The sequence below is a fragment of the Bactrocera tryoni genome, chromosome 3, assembly GCF_016617805.1.
Source record: "Bactrocera tryoni isolate S06 chromosome 3, CSIRO_BtryS06_freeze2, whole genome shotgun sequence".
Classification (NCBI taxonomy): domain Eukaryota; kingdom Metazoa; phylum Arthropoda; class Insecta; order Diptera; family Tephritidae; genus Bactrocera; species Bactrocera tryoni.
In genome coordinates, this window is record NC_052501.1 from 31579915 (window position 1) to 31596519 (window position 16605).

At 35.6% G+C, this 16605-nt stretch overlaps 1 protein-coding gene across 2 annotated transcripts in view; it reads right to left on the reverse strand.

The window, feature by feature from the left end:
• Positions 1–3636: 3636 nt before the first annotated feature.
• The window catches only part of LOC120772246 (CCR4-NOT transcription complex subunit 11), a 37478-nt gene continuing 24509 nt past the window's right edge, over positions 3637–16605 (reverse strand). The window contains exons 2-5 of one of the 2 annotated variants that reach the window (XM_040100742.1): positions 14801–15224; positions 13540–13679; positions 5152–5317; positions 3637–3964 (exon numbers count right to left, since the gene is read on the reverse strand). In XM_040100742.1, coding sequence (XP_039956676.1) covers positions 3794–3964; positions 5152–5317; positions 13540–13679; positions 14801–15211 — 888 coding nt within the window. In that variant the 5' untranslated portion in view covers positions 15212–15224 and the 3' untranslated portion in view covers positions 3637–3793. The remainder of the gene's footprint in view (positions 3965–5151; positions 5318–13539; positions 13680–14800; positions 15225–16605) is intronic. The other variant, XM_040100743.1, reaches the window with a different exon arrangement.

Genomic DNA, 16605 nt, shown 5'->3' on the forward strand with positions numbered 1-16605 from the left:
GGCGTTGTACTTATATTTTCCGTTGGGTTTTCAATGACACTTTCGCCGTCAAAGCTATTATTCAAAAACCTTTTTTTCTTTTGTATCTGTGCCTACATCACGTTCTTCATTCTTACTTGTTGTTGTTTTAACGGTTTCTCAATCACCGTTAGGATGGTAAGGGTTATCTGAGTTGTCGTCGACGTCTCGGGAGGCCCAGGAAACGTGCTGTTTCGACGGGGTCGGACCAAAGGGAAAAGGGTGTTAGATGAGTAGGGTTGGTAGGGCATGCAAAAAGGTGGTCAGTGTCATACGGAGATTCGTTGCATGCTGGACATAAATTGGGTATGTCAGGGTCTATTCTGGTTAAGTAGGAGTTTAACCTGCTACAATATCCAGAACGCTAGGGTTACTCGCGTCCCTTGCGGCAACTCGAGCTCTTCGTCTGCGATGGGTGGTGGTTTGACTGCAACAACGCCATTCACGGGAAGGGAGTCGGTGAAGGTGTTTCTACGAAAACATCCCAGCAGGAACTGCTTGGAGAGGAGTTCATTATGCTCCTTAACTTGGAGCATAAGCGTCTCACTATGTAGGTGTTCGATGGGAGACAAGAAGCATCCCGTCGTGGTCCGGAGTGCAGTATTCTGACAAGTCTGGAGTTTCCTCATCTGTGGCACGCATCTAGGCGACCAAATTGGTGCTGCGAATTGAGGACCGGCCGGCCAATTGCCTTGTATATTGCCCAGAACGTTTCTCTGTCTTTTCCCCATGTGCTGACGGCTGGCGCCTTGAGGATTTTGTTGCGGCTCTGTACCTTGGCGATAATCGCGGTAAAAGTTAAACGCTATGGGCCCTCCAGTCAAGGACAAGACTGGTTGGGGAAAGGTATAAAAAAAGTGAGCTGTCAGTTGAGAGTTGGCAGATGTGAAACATCGCAATTATTTTATACAAGTAATAGGTTAAAAAGTACAGATTATGACAGGAACTAAATATAGTACATAAGTGAAATATCCCTAATCGTGAACATTCTATATTATTTTAAGTTCTCTGCTACATATAGACTGCGTATCACCCATATATTCCATAATAACAAAAATAAAGCGTGGTGATCGTAACCACCTCCTGTATCGCCACGGCGACAATCATGTTTACCCACGCCTATATGTAGATGTTTCACATCAAAAACATCACGCGTTTATATTATCGGTTAATATTGGTTAATTTATAGGTTTGGATTGATTTTAATTGCAGTTAAAATGAAAATGGTTAAAAATTCAAAGCAAACTTGTGGAACAGGAGGTGGGCCGTACAATCAAGTAAATTTAAGTTTCCCCGAAGAGGAAGTCAGCGGTATGATTTCCCTTAAAACATCACTGGAGGCATTGAAAGGTATACAAACATCAGCATACATTTCAGATGACTTCCCTAGTACAAATAAGAAAAGACATATCTTTCCAGTCCCAAATACAAAATGAAATATATTTTTTATCGTCTGACCAGCAAATGGAAGCAAATGGACTATGAACTTGTATTAAAGAATTCTAAAAAACAATCTCTAACTCTATTTGCTTCATTTGTAGACATATCGTCTGTATCTTTCTCATCTTCGTTGGAATATGCATTTTCAGTTGCATCCAGGTTGTATTATGTTTTCATTTGAATTAAAATTTTACAAAAAACGAAATACTGATTTTAATAAGCCTATTGTTTTCTCGATAACAATTCGGCCATTAGCGTATTATGTGTTGAGTCTCCTGCTCTCTGAGATCACTCGTCAACAACTCGGTATAAGGAACTGTAGGACGGTATTTCAATCTCCTTACGTACAGCTGCAACCGAAATCATTGGTTTTCGAGAAATGCAAAAGAACAGCTGGTACGACGAGGAGTGCCGTGTCGCAGCCAAGAGACAACAGAGTGCCTACATCACAAGATAGATATCGAGAGCCGACACATTCCAATTAAAAAGTCGTTTCGAACTGAGTGTTGATAGCCTCCACTCGCCAAAAGGGACAAAGTCGCTGCTAATCGAAGAATTGGTGGTACTGCGGTTGATAAATGCGCGTTAAATTCTATTTCCGATAGGATGAAAGTAAATGCGTCTTTGATCAGTCTAAACCGTTTCCTGAATCTGTAAATGATTTAAAATAATAAGATCTATACCAAGTTAAACGGTATAATTAAAAATGTTCCAACGCTGCTTCAGGTAAAGCCATGGGATTACTTTTATCACGAATCCTGGACCTTATGTTCATTTGGTGATGTTCTTCATCTGAATCAGATGAACTTGAATAGAAAAACACGTTAGGGTTAATTTTATTGTAAATTAATATGTAAGTATGTATGTATATAAACGTATAATAAATTTGAATATTTACGTTCAATTCCAATTCAAATACTTCTTTTTTTTTGTTATTCGAAAATGTCATTTAGAGCTACACCAGGGAAGTTATTTCATAAGATTTCTATTCGTTTTGCATCGAGTGCGACGATCCGCACACTCGGCACGTTACGAAATTTCACTCGATTCGATTACTTGCTCGCTCACGACTGCCGCGATTCGGGCCCTGGATTTTGAGTTCCAGGCAAGCCGTCAAAAGTTTCCTCATAACTGTGTTGACTCTCGACGTTATGAGGGAAAGTGCTGAAGCAGCAAATGGCTTCCTTATCCGTGCAGAGGATTAGTGCCGCCAGGCCTTTCATCTCATCTGGTGTCGATTACTGTGAATATTTCGCACTACGATTCGAAACGAAACGCTCTCGAACGTATTTCGTAATTTTCTTTTGTATGGTTACCAAGGCTAAGCACTATTTGACATGCTGCGTAGATGCGCAGGTCATGACGTAGTTAATTCTCGTTTTATAATACCACTTCACGACGATCCTGAGGAAAAACTTGCATTAGCATCTGGGGATTTCCTCATTGGGCCGCCACTACTGACGGTCCCTTAAGCAGATATCAAACATATTCCTAGCAACCGACTAAAGCAAATGCAATGGATACGTTAAATGCAAGGATTGTGGGAGCGATTGAGTGAGGAGTATATTACCATCCTGCAGAGTAAAACAAATGCCTTCGGAGCATGAGAAATACAAGGGTGAATGATATCGTCCTAGTCAAACGAGAGAACCTGCCTTCAACCCACTGGTGTCGGGGTCGAGTGACAACAGTACGTTCCAGGGCTGATGGAGGTGTTCGTTGTTTGAAAGGCTAGATGAAGTAGAGTAGAGGCCCAAAAACAATGTTGCGCGCCCTAAGCTAAAATTAAAGACATTTGTCGAAGAGACATATTGTAAAACCTTTATTACATTCGAAAGAGTAATACTTTTTACAGAAGACTCCAAATTTAATTTAATCTGATGGTCGTCGATTTATTTGACGTAAAGAAGCCTAACCGCTGAGCGATAAATAACAATTTCATTTCAATAGCGTCTACTGCACATACAAAGTAGTAATTTTCCTGAAAGGATTTCGTTTTATGAAAACTACAAGTTTATTTGGTCTTCGAAAATGCTATTTATATTGTTTTTTTTTAAGTTTTTAAGCACACTGGATTTTCAAAAATAAATTTCAATTCCTTTATAAAAATAAATGAAGCGACTTTTACACACTCTTCAATGAAACTAAAAAGTTCTTATAGTTTAGGAGATAAGTCAGTTCAAAGTCAAACCATCTTCCTGTAGAAGTTTTTTTTGTTTTGTGCACTGCATACTATCTACCATATGTACATATATGCAAAGAAAATCCTATTTTATTTTATTTACTTCTATAGCATCTCAAAACAATTTACTTTACTCGTAAAATATTAATAAAACTATTTTGGAGATATAGTTTCATTTTTGTTCGTAGAATACGTTAAACTTCCGTTGTTGGTACTAGAGCCATGTTCTCCAAGTTCCAAATTCTTTAGAAGCCTATATAAACCTACAGCTTCTTTTATTCGGCTGAAACCAACGCAGAAAGCTTCGATTTCAATTAATAATTCCTGCAAAGAGAATAAAAAAAAATATATTGAACGTATTTGAAATTAATGTATTCATATATTTCTAAAATTTTATTTGGGATTGTTGTCGTTTGCGCTTAAAATGAAACACATATGTATGTAAACTGAAAAAATCGTGCCAGGACAGTAGCTTTCCAACGCATGTTGGAAATATTGGATTAATAATCAAGCTACGCCATCCTTGACAAACCGCAACGACTAATTAAGACTTATAAAGATTAGTAGTATAGCAATAAATTCTTCCTTCCACAAGAAACATAAAGGAATCTATAAGATTTTAACTAATATCGTACCTAATCCAAATTGTAAGTGTGATAAACGCTTTTGTGCTGTTAACCTAAAATAAGTGGCCATTTTTTTAATAACCTAAGTAGGTATTATAAGATTGCATACTGCTACAGAGGTGAGATGAATTATACAGCCATCGATACTATAATTTTAAATCGGTATTTTCACACTTCATTAAAGGATGGCTCCACCAGTTCAATCGACTCATTCATCTAACGGTTCATTGCCACACCTAAACCTATATGATCACAAAAACGATTGAAATCCGGATGACCTTGTGTCTGTCTTTACGTCTGGGCAACTGAGATATTTTGATAAAACTTGGATGTGTACCATAGGAAGGTAGGTATTGCAGATGGGTGGAATTGAACCATTCTCACTGCCCACCTTTATCCCAATCTCAAGATCTGCTCGGGCGATTTTAACCAAATTTGGCATATAACAGTATCTTTACATTCTTATATTACGAACGACAACCACGCCTACTTCCTGTATAATACAACTTTAAATTCCTTTTTTCCGACTTTCATCTTGCAGTTTATAAATCATGAACTAATGTGCTTTTAAGGAGTTCTTTCTTATGACCAAAAATTGTAAAACTCAAGTTCCCAGATACCGACTAAGTGAACCCATAACTATTGTTAACTTTTCCCATAAATATCGGTAAACGTCTGAAGTATTTTATTGAAAACGTAAACCCTTCTTAATAATGTCATGTCTGTGAGTCAAAAATTTATTCTGTCAATGATATTTATACCAAAGTCGACGCACTTATATTCTAGACCACTTTTTCGTCAGATATATCAATATACATACATACGGATATATAGCTATAATGAGAATTTATGAAATTTAAAAGAAATATATTTGCGGAAACTTACCTTGACATTAATTATTTTGTTCCTTATAAGTGACTGCAAGAAAACACAAACTAAACGCACCAGACGGGACTGCATATATTTGTCCTTAACAGTCTCACATGTAGAGATGCAATTGCTGATATATAAATGTATAAACTCTGTAGGTAAATTCACTGAAGTAGTAAGCCTGAAAATTTAAAAATAAGCAAAAAGGTAATATATATCGTCACCTAAAATGCAAAATAACGTAACAACATTTTCGAAAATTTACAGTTGCGTGAATGAAACACGAAATAAAATGGAACAAGAGTGAAAAAAAAATTTAATATTGGTTAAAACTGGTTTATATTTGAGCGCAGAACCTGAAAATGTTGGACAAATGTCATATTATGAATGTAATTTGAAGTAGTGAATCGTAATCAATAAGATACTCATTTTCGAATTCTCCAGCAAGAGATTTCAACATTACTAAACCGATAAGACTTAACAACAAAACAATATATCTACAAATAATCATCTCTATACTCGTAATATAAATCATACATTATATATATAAGACGTCTAATTTCGTCCCCTAGCCTTAATATTTAGTTATAACCCTGTTAAACCGGCGCATAATATTTAATTTTTTTATTACGCATTTTCAGGTGTTGCAAATTTTTTATTTTAAAAACTGTTAGGTAAGAAATTAACTTTTATTATTCAAAGAAGTAGTGAAGTGATCACAATGATGTTTGGAATTCATAAACTTATACTTTTTGTCGTAGCCTTTTTGCTATATTTATTTTTATATCCGCGATATTTACAACTGGCGTTCCAAAATAAACAGCGCCCCCTGGTGGCGCCATCTACATGTCGACTGGTGCGTTAGAATCTGCTATCTTTATCGATACCAGTAGTCCAGTGAGTCCATGACATTTCATAGATGAAGTTATTGCTTTTTAAGTGTCAGTATGTTTGTGTTATCGGCGTCGAAAATGAGCTTCGAACAAAGAGTCAACATTAAATTTTGTTTTAAAATTGGTAAAACTTTTACCGAAACAAGTTTATGGCGATGATTGCCTATCCCGTAGCAGAGTGCACGAGTGGTTTCAACGTTTTCAAAGTGGTCGTGAGGACATAAATGACGATCAACATGTGGGCCAATCAAAATCCGTGATCACCGGAAATTCCATCGAAACTGTACGTGAATTCATCAAAACTCAGCCAAAATCATCATTGAAATTCGTGGAAATGGAATTGAACATCTCCAAAACATCGATTTATCGCATTTTGACCGAACATTTGGGCTTACGAAAGGTGTTTTCACGGTTGTTCAGCACAAATTGACTGAAGACCGAAAATTGCTCAGAATCCAACATTCGAAGGACGATTATTTGACCAAAAATCACATTTTAACCATTAACCACTCCCCGTATTCACCAGATATGGTACCGTGCGACATGAAAGGAAAGCGTCATGCAGACGTAGAGGCCATTCAAAAGGCTTGCACTGGCATACTGGCGGCCATACCGGCCAACGAGCTAAAACACTCGTTCGACATGCTTTAGGACCGTGCAGTAAGCTGTATTTAGGCAGAAGGAGACTATTTTGAATAAAATAAATTGAGTTTGTAGAAAAATCCATTTGTTCTGTTTTTTTTGTAAGTCTTGTTTACTTTGGAACGCCCCTTGTATATTAAAATCAACCTAGTTAACTCAAATGCTGTATATGTTATATAAACTCAACCAAATTTAATATACATATTACGTACAGACATATAAGGGTGTATTCTAGTCTAGAAATTAATAAAAATCGAATTTTTTTTATATTTTCAAAGTTTAACTATTCAAGAATATGTGTAAAAAGGATTTTTCGAAACTCAAATTATTTTCGGAGATTTTCGGCATTTTTCTGACCCGGCATCCAAACTGGTTTGGCCGGAACTAATCGAACAAAAGAGTTTACGCGAAACTTAAACGCGTTTTTCTCAAAACTGACTTTTTCGGAACGATACAAACGATTTCTCGGGTTCTACTGGACCGATTTACTTGAAATTTTTATAGAGTCTTCTTTATAGGCTTGTCTATGGTTGGAACTAGCCCCATCCCCAAATTTTTATTTTTATTATTTTTAAAAAATTCGAAATAGTCAGAAAAAGTGATCCAAAAAAACTTTTTTTTCAGGCAGTCGCCATTTTGTGAAAAAAAAAATTTCCCACTTTTCCGTAGTTCCGGCCATTGCGACATTATTCTAGATTAATAATCTTTTTTTTTTTGGTTTCAGATAACTAGGAGGGTTGAAATCATGGGTATGGTCACGTGGAAATTTTTAGAGACCCCCACTTCGTCAGCTCATAATTTTTGAAATTTTTTACTTTTTTTAGTTTTTAATTTTTTTCTGTACTCTTCTAAAATTAGCAAATAACTAATAAAAAAAATGGATAGTGAAAATATGGAATTGCCTTTTTTTTTAGGACACTTTAAAAATTACCTGAAATTCATGCTTCTAGACTCAGAATACCCCCATAAGAGAACAATCAACCAGTGAAATTGAATTCATTATATGTGACTTGGTCTACGAAAAGGGAACTAACGTGCGGAAACTAGTTTTCTGGGAAAAAAATAAATTTCGTCAGTCTCTCGTTTTTTGACACCTAAGCCCCCTTTCCGTAGACCAGGTCACATATTATGGATAAGGTATTGTGGCCACTCTTCAGTCCGATTTTTTTCATACTCAGCGCTAAACCACATGTTTATGAACCACATACCCACATATGTACATATGTATTTCATTGAAATAACACATACTTAATCATCTTGTAAATTATTACAATGCATATAGCAAGGCCAGATCGAAAAGTGTCGGTATTAGTCTTAGTCTGTTCACCTGAAACTTTTCAAGATGGATATAAAGTTATGGATATATAAATGATCAGGGTGATTAGATGATTTTAAACCCAAATTTAAACGATGATTTGAGTAAATATTTAGATATCTCGGTAAAACTTGCTTACTTATGTTTCTTGCCACCCAAGGAAGGTTGGCATTGCAGATGTAATCGGACCACTGACACGCCACCAAAACGTCATTAAACGAATTCTTATAAATAACACTAAATTTAGACAAAAAAACTGTAATTTTGTACAGTGGGTCGCAGTAGGGAGGGACACCTGTGGACTAAATTTTTTTTAAATTTTTCTGCCCTTATTTGGTTTAATGTACATATGTACATTTCTTCCATATTGCGAGACATCAACCAAACTTGTAGGAGAAGAAGCCTCTTTTAGCTTATGGGTAACATCAGATAATCCATTTCCCATATAACATGCGATAACTCACTGAGTAAATGTAGTATCAAAATTTACAACCAAGATGGCAATGTCTTCTATGTTCGAGTGCAAAAAGGAAACTACTTGACCGTGGGAAGTTTCACACAGAATTCTATTTAACACTTTGTCAATTTGCGAAATCGGATTATAACCATATAAACAATTTTTAAACACAATTCCTGCTTTGGTTTTACAACATAAAAATAAAACGGCAATGATATTATCCGAACAAGACAAACACAAATAGGTATCCCAAAATTGTCGAAACCGACCAAAATTTTTCAATAACCTATACAAGAAATATGTGGAGTCTAGTGCAAAAAGATGATTTTTACTGAAAATATCGGACAATCTGTGAGGATTAGTATTGAAATTCGGGGAGAATATTTTTGATTTTTTTTATCGGGTCAATACTTCCCCTATGCTATGTTCGGACCGCTATCAAAACCTGTTTTCGTAGGACAAATTGGTTTTCGCCCCAAAGCTTACTTACACATCCGTGTAAAATATGTCGAAATCACATTGAAAACCGCTTGAAAACAACAACATTTCGTTCATTCTAATCTGTGCCTACATTGCTTTAGTCCATGTGATTGGGAGACATATTTTGCCATATCTAAGTTATCACTTGTTATTTGTTTACATTCCGTATACAAACACAGTACCTCTAAATATGACCCTGCTTAATTGATCTCCCCTGCTTAATTGAATAACCTGACGTTGAACTGAAGCCGGTTAATTGGGTTCCCCGCATATTTAGTTATAAATATGTGTTAATAAAAAAATACCTTTAATTCCCCCCGGTTAATTGAAGAAGCTAAAAAAATAATTTCTGGCATAATCATTTGAAACATATGTATGTACATATGTCTATTGATGAATATATTTTGGAAGAAGCTGATGTTCAGGAACAATAGAAAAAAAAATTATCCGGAAAAACTTTAGAATACCGTCCCCTAATTTTCAAGGTAAAATAGGTATGGGCGGATAGAGGTGGTTCTCCAGATTCAGAATATAAATGTAAAATGTATTTGCCTTTTATATACTTTAACACTTCAGAAATTCTTTTGTATACATTTAATGCACATTATATAGTACAAAAATAACAAAAATAGCTACTCTTACTATTCTATATTTAATTTTTTTTCATTTCTATTTCTTTCTACATTAACAAAACGGTTGAAAACTGACAAATAGCTAGCGTTACTTTGTTGAAATCTTTTGCAAATGAACCGAAGGAAATAAAGCAAACAGATTATACCCCAATGACAGGAAATAAATAAAACGTATATTTTTCGCATGGAAATCCTTTGGCGGATAACCTTGGTTGGACCAACAGCGGGGTGTTCGCAATTTTTTTTCGCGTAGAACTCCTTTTTGCGTTGACGGCAACAGGACGCGCTTAAAAAAAATTGCCCTTGTCGGACCAACACCGGGGTGTTCTCACTTTTTTTACATAAGTAGGACGCCTTTTTGCTTTGGCGGACTTTGGCCGCGCTTCAAAAACAAAAAGCTTACCTTAGTCGGATCAACAACGGTATATCGCAAAAGAAGGTAAATAGTGATTTTGTTATTGTCCATCACCGATTATGGTTCCTGTCTTTCTTTTTGGTCATTTGCAAAATTAGTAATGGTAACACTGGTTATTTGTCAGTTTGCAACCGTTTGTTATGTTTGTGTGAATAAATATAATTGAAGAATAAGTTAAATATTGAATTAAAGTTATTTGTGCACTATATTACGTGAAATCGATGTGTACAAACAAATTAGTGAAGGGTTAGATTGTATAAAAGGAAACAATACAAATGTAAGATACATTTTAAAACGAAAAAAAATCTTCCACTTTTTTTTTGGTTTTTAACAATTCTAAAATATAAATATAGGTGCACTATCTTGTTTTTGTTCCTTATGTTTTTTTCGTTTAAGGTTAAAAATGTTGTTCAAATAGCATTACTGAAAAATAAATATTTATTTACATGTAGGTATACTTTTTATTGATTAAGTGGTCAAATTAAGTGGCATTTCTGTAATTGAACGCATTGTTCAATTAACCGAGTTTCTCGTTGCTCTAAATGTAAACAAACAAAAAAATTGTGATTTGTTATCGAAAACGCATCTACAACTTATAATGTCGGTCAGAACGACTTTGATTACACAGTCCACAAATTTTTTTTCCCAATATCGGTCCGAACTTAGTATAAGCCCACATATACTTAATATAATTAAAGCACATTCATTTCGAGGTCTCTTACTTTTTTAAAGAAAAAACACAGAAACTTTAAATTTATGGGCAATGTTTATTATTATTCAAAAGAGCATTCTTTGGCATTTATTTATCTGCGTTTTTTCAGATAGTCCTTTCGTTGAGTCCTATGTTCGATAACTGGACTCGTTCGAGCAATTTGACTGGTAACTGGCGAATGACTATATAATTTTGTATTTGCAACTCAAAGTCTTTTTCTTCGCGGAGTGTCGCTTATGATGGAAACAATTTATAACTGTTAAATTTTGAGGGTGAACTTTATACCGCAACTTAATGAAATTGAGAAATAATTTCTTTCTAATAACTGTGAAAGGGATAAATGCCAAACAACACAGAACAAAAATTACAGAACAGCTTGACACGACTCACGTGTGATCTGTCAAAAAAAAGGCTAATGAAAAAATTACCACTATGAAATTGATCAAAGTCGAAACTTATTTGCGCGATTGAAGGAAATTAGACGCAACAGATATTGATCTAATACAAAGGTTCCAATCGAAAATGTTTCGAACAATTACGTGTTCACCATGATACATGCGTAATGAAAATATTCATAAGACCTTTGTATTCCTATGGTAAAGAAAGAAGTAGAAGACAGCAGTATTAAATTTATATCTAAATTCCGAGATCACCCAAACCCTTTGGCTAATGCTTTGGTAGGTTTAAAAGAAGAGATATGCCTGCGTACTAAAAAGAGCAACGTATCGCCAAAACAGCTCAATCACTTGCTTGAGCTTGTCTAGTTTTTAAATAGATTTAAGGTTTTATAACTTATTCTTAAGCTTAAAATAAAGCACCAATAAATAAAATAATATAAACAAAAAAAATTTGCCGTAGTGATTAACGACCATCCAACCAACTTGGCAAACAACATTTTTTTTAATTATTATTAACCCGGAAAATTTAATTACAATTTTTGGGTCCTTTTTTGTCTTAAAGTATATGTGCGTATGACATTACCATACAAATAAATACACAAACCTACATACTTATATGCGACATACGATATCGATGCAGCTCCACAGGCTACGTAGTGATAGTTGGGGAACCGCAGGACTATGGAATGTATTATACGATGGAATGTTACGCCTACCGTTCCCAAAAAAATACCCAAATAAGAAGGCAAAATAACTTTCCCAAATTTAAAACATCTGCAATGCGACCATAACAAAAACTAAGGATTGGCTCACGGAAACTAAGCTACAAACATTTTCAAAATATTTTTCCGCGGCTCACAGAAGTCTGCGCCGATACGTACTAAATTCCTGCTCTTACATACATAATTATCCATATTTACGATGATTTATAGGCAAAGATGTTCGGCACAGCTCGGATTTTCTACGAACAACAAACACAATGTTATGATGCTTTGTCGTCGCGTCAGTCCTTCGACAGATTTTTTAGTTGTCCGTTGTCCGCATGGTCTTTTCAGATGTTAACAAAAACCTTTTTATGGCCAAAGCAAATAAATATTTAAATATTTTATTTATAAAACCTATATTAATTAAATAATTAGGTAATAAACGAATATGTAAGTATACATTGGAATTAGCATTCTTTTTCTCATTTAACAATGAAAATGCTCAATTATGTTATTTGCGCGTCGCCTGATATTAACGCTCATTCAAAACAGTAGGTACTCCTCCGAAAAATGAAATATTTTGATAATGATTCCACTGTGAACCCTCTCTAGGATGTACGTTCTCTGATATTACGTTTTGTGTGAATTTCTGGCAGCACTTGTGCGCGCAATTTACACAAATAATCGGACAACACTTCATTTTTTGTCTGCCCATCAGTAGAGTATCAGTATCGAAGAAGCGTCAAGTGCTAATGTACTGCTCAACGCACCCATATTTTACATAAATCTTTATATCTCTCTAATGTACATATGTAGGTATGCTTAACTCTACATCTTTCTCGATTAGTTTTACTGCAAGAATTACTGCATGCCATAATACCCCCCATTTTAACCTCTATACATGAGACACGTACATATGTAATAGTTTGTCAAAAAAATCTTGCGGTATTTTTAATGATTTTTTTTTTATTGAAATTGAAATGAATTTTTGATGACTCATGCCCAGCTCTTGACCGATGCTACGGCTGCTACTATGCCGGTCTCTTTCGACCAATTCATCGATTTTATCGCAATTTTCGACGACAGGCCTTCCGGAGCGTGGCGCATCTTCGACCACCTCTACACCAGAACGAAAACGTTGAAACCATCGTTGTGCGGTGGAAATGGAAACTGTATCGGGTCCATAAACTGCACAAATTTTATTGGCGGCTTGAGATGCATTTTTGCCTTTATCGTAGTAGTACTGTAAAATATGCCGTATTTTCTCTTTATTTTGCTTCATGTTTGCGACGCTATAACTCACGAACGACTTAAAAGAAACGACAATCAATCAAACACGTGTTAGCGCGTGAAATGAGCTTTCCAAAAAGGTATAGCATGACCCGATGCGACGAATAAAACTAGAACTACGCGCTTTCAGCGCCAACTAGCGAAAATACCGCAAGACTTTTTTGACAAACTAATATATCTTTTTACCTGAATAGTTTTCCGAAACAATTAGGTCCCTTTTCGTAGAAGAGAATGATAAAAAACATCAGCTCAGACCAACTCGAATTTGATTAAATAATATTTCAGAATGTGACGCAGTTTCCTATTACAATACACATCTTTCATTGTACTATATACCTAAATAGTTGTTTTCTATACTTGATATTCTATATTTTTTTAATATTCAAAAATTAATAAACAAACAACAATATGTTTTATATATCAGTTTTATACAACCGAAAGTGGTTCAGTTGAAATATTTTTTACCTGTTAACAACCTCCATTGAGTGCAGTGTTATGTCCATTTGTACCAAAACATTAAAATATTCCGTTATTTCGACCGTTTTCATAAGCCTCAGCAAAATTTCTATTGATATAAGTGGATTATTTTCTACTAATTGGGGCAACTGAAAAATAAAGCAACAGTGTACATATTTATTGAATATCATTTTTACGCACTCTTACGAAATTTTTGTTCAAATTTACTGCTTTTAGTTTATTTATTTATTTACTTACATAAGTCTATGAACATTAATTGTTTCAGACTATTAGAAAATTATGATCTGAATTAGAAGCAAATAATAAAATTATAATTAAACAAATAGATAACGTAAACTAAATAACAGAATTTAGGGTGTTAATGAAGGAAACAGGAAGTGTCGTTGATAAACAGCACAAAGAGAAGAGGGCCTTAAACGTTTCCTTGTATCACCCCCGATGACGCAATGAATGAATCGGATGGCATCCCATCGACAATAACAACACAACGACTATTGTGCAAATATGACTTAATCCACTGCAAGAGGCAGAGTGAAAACCAAAAGAGAATAATTTTTTAATTACAATATTGGGCGAAACTTTATCAAAGGCTTTAGAAAAATTTATGTAAACACAATCCACTTGAAATCCAACAAAGAAGGCAGACATTCAATAATCACTAAAAGCCGCTAAATTTGACACAGTAGAGCGACCAGGTGCAAGCCCATGCTGATTGACGTTAATGATTGATTTAACTGCAAAAAATAGAGTAACTCAACAATTTCGGAAATGGTAGAGAGCTTAGAAATAGGAGTAATTGTATTGGAGACTGCATCCTTTCTACCACCTTTAAGGATAGATGCAATGAATGTCAATTTCCAGTGTGAAATAAAATTACCAGAAGATATGACAGGATATTCCAAGGGAGCGGAAAGACTAAGTCAAATTTTATTGTTAAAAAAAATCGCAATTTCAAATGTTTTTTGTAAGCTACTATTGCAATCGCTATTCACAAAATCAAGCTGCTATCACAATTCACAGAATGGAATTGCTGTGGCATTTCACAGAATTCGCAGAACTGCTATTTACAGAAAGTGAAAGTTGCGATATGCGGCTTTTTCAATCTCAGTGAAAAAATCACCGGTAGTGAAATATCGCTCATCAATATAAAGAAGACGATACAAAAGTATTAATCTGCTAATTCTAAGTTACTTAATGTGTAATTTTTGTAATATTTCATTAATTATATAATAATGCAAACACACAATACCTTAGATGGAGTTAATCCTATTTGATAAATAAAGTTTGTATGCTTCATAACATCTTCCAATAATGTTTTTTGTTCATGAGGTGTTAAAGGCTGGCAAAAAGCAAGAGTTAAAAGGTGTTTGGAGTATGCATCAATGCAGTTCGAGTTATCATATGATACAATCTCATTACTGTCCCCTCTATTTTCAAACCAAATAAGTTCATCTTCGAAATCCATAAGCGGTGGAGCCAAAGACAAAACTTCAGGAGTAATTGTTTTTTTACTGCACAGAGTTCGACCAGTTATTGTGGATAAATTATCTGTTCTTGCCGGTAGCCAATGAAAATTAGTTGATGGTGTTACGCAGCTTATAACACTCGACATTACGTTAATAGGAAGGTCGTTGGTATCATCGAAGTCTACTCTTTTCATGGTGGTTAAGAGCCTAAAAATAAACCGCAATAATTATATATGAAAATTAGCATTTTAAGCTATATATGTACATATATATTTAGTAAGAAAAACATAAGTAGGAGCAGATTAGGTGTCTTTGGATACATAATCAACTTATAGTAGTAGTAGTAGTGGGGTGTAATGGGGTATAGTCATGCCACAGAGTAAGCAGTTACAGTCGTAGGCCTGTACCCAATTCCTACTCTTGTGTCCTGTTGTTGTAACGATGGCAAGGGTTGGTAAGATGTCGTTGACGTCATCCAACGGTAGGCTCAAGAAACGTGCGGTTTCGACGGGATCGGACTAAAGGGAGAGAGGTGTCAGATGGGTGGGGTTAGTGGGGCAAGCAAAGTGGTGGCCAGTGTCATGCGGAGACTCATTGCACGCAGAACATATATTGATATGTAGGGGTTTATTCTAAATCTAAAGATTTATGGTCCTTTGCGGGTTGGCCACGGCGAATATCGCATTCGATGGAACATAGTTCAGCGAATTAAAATACAGCGGCTGCCCTGGCTAGGTCATGTTGTCCGAATGGACGAAAACACTCCAGCTCTGAAAGTATTCGACGCTGTACCCGCCGGGGGAAGCAGAGGAAGAGGAAGACCTCCACTCCGTTGGAAGGACCAGGTGGAGAAGGACCTGGCTACGCTTGGAATATCCAATTGGCGCCACGTAGCGAAAAGAAGAAACGACATTGCGCGCTGTTGTTAACTCGGCTATAATCGCGTAAGCGGGGTCTACGCCAATTAAGAAGAAGAAGAAGGGGTTTATTCTAGATAGTTAGGAGTTTAATCTGCTAAAGTATCCTTCGTGGGTAGTGGTTTGACTCCAAGTACGCCATTTACTGAAAGGGAGTCGGTGAATGTGTTGACGGCTCCATTATAAATGGCCGTCAGTGCTTGTCGGAAGTTAGTGGTTTTTGGAAAGCACTGCTTAGAGAGTAGTTCATTATGCTCCTTAACCGAGAGCATATGGGCCTCACTATGCAGGTATTTGATAGGAGTCATCAAGTGGCATTCTGTCGTAGTCCGGAGTGCAGTGTTCTGACAAGTCTGGAGCTTCCTCGTCTGTGTTTCACTGCATCCCGGCGACCATATTAGTGCGGCGTAGTTAAGGACCGGCCGCACAGTGAATCGCCTGGATCATGGTAGGCGGACAAAAGTCAATGTAAACAATCAAATAATTGACAGTACTCTGATTATAACAACCCTTGATATGTTACAATTTCAAGTAAGAATCGCGCAAAATATTCTAATACAGTAAACTACAACAAGTTAAATCGCAGTGATACGGTGTTATCATTTTTATGTCTCCAATTTAAATAATAAATACAATATAAATAGTGTTTTAACAAGGTTGGCAGAGAAAAA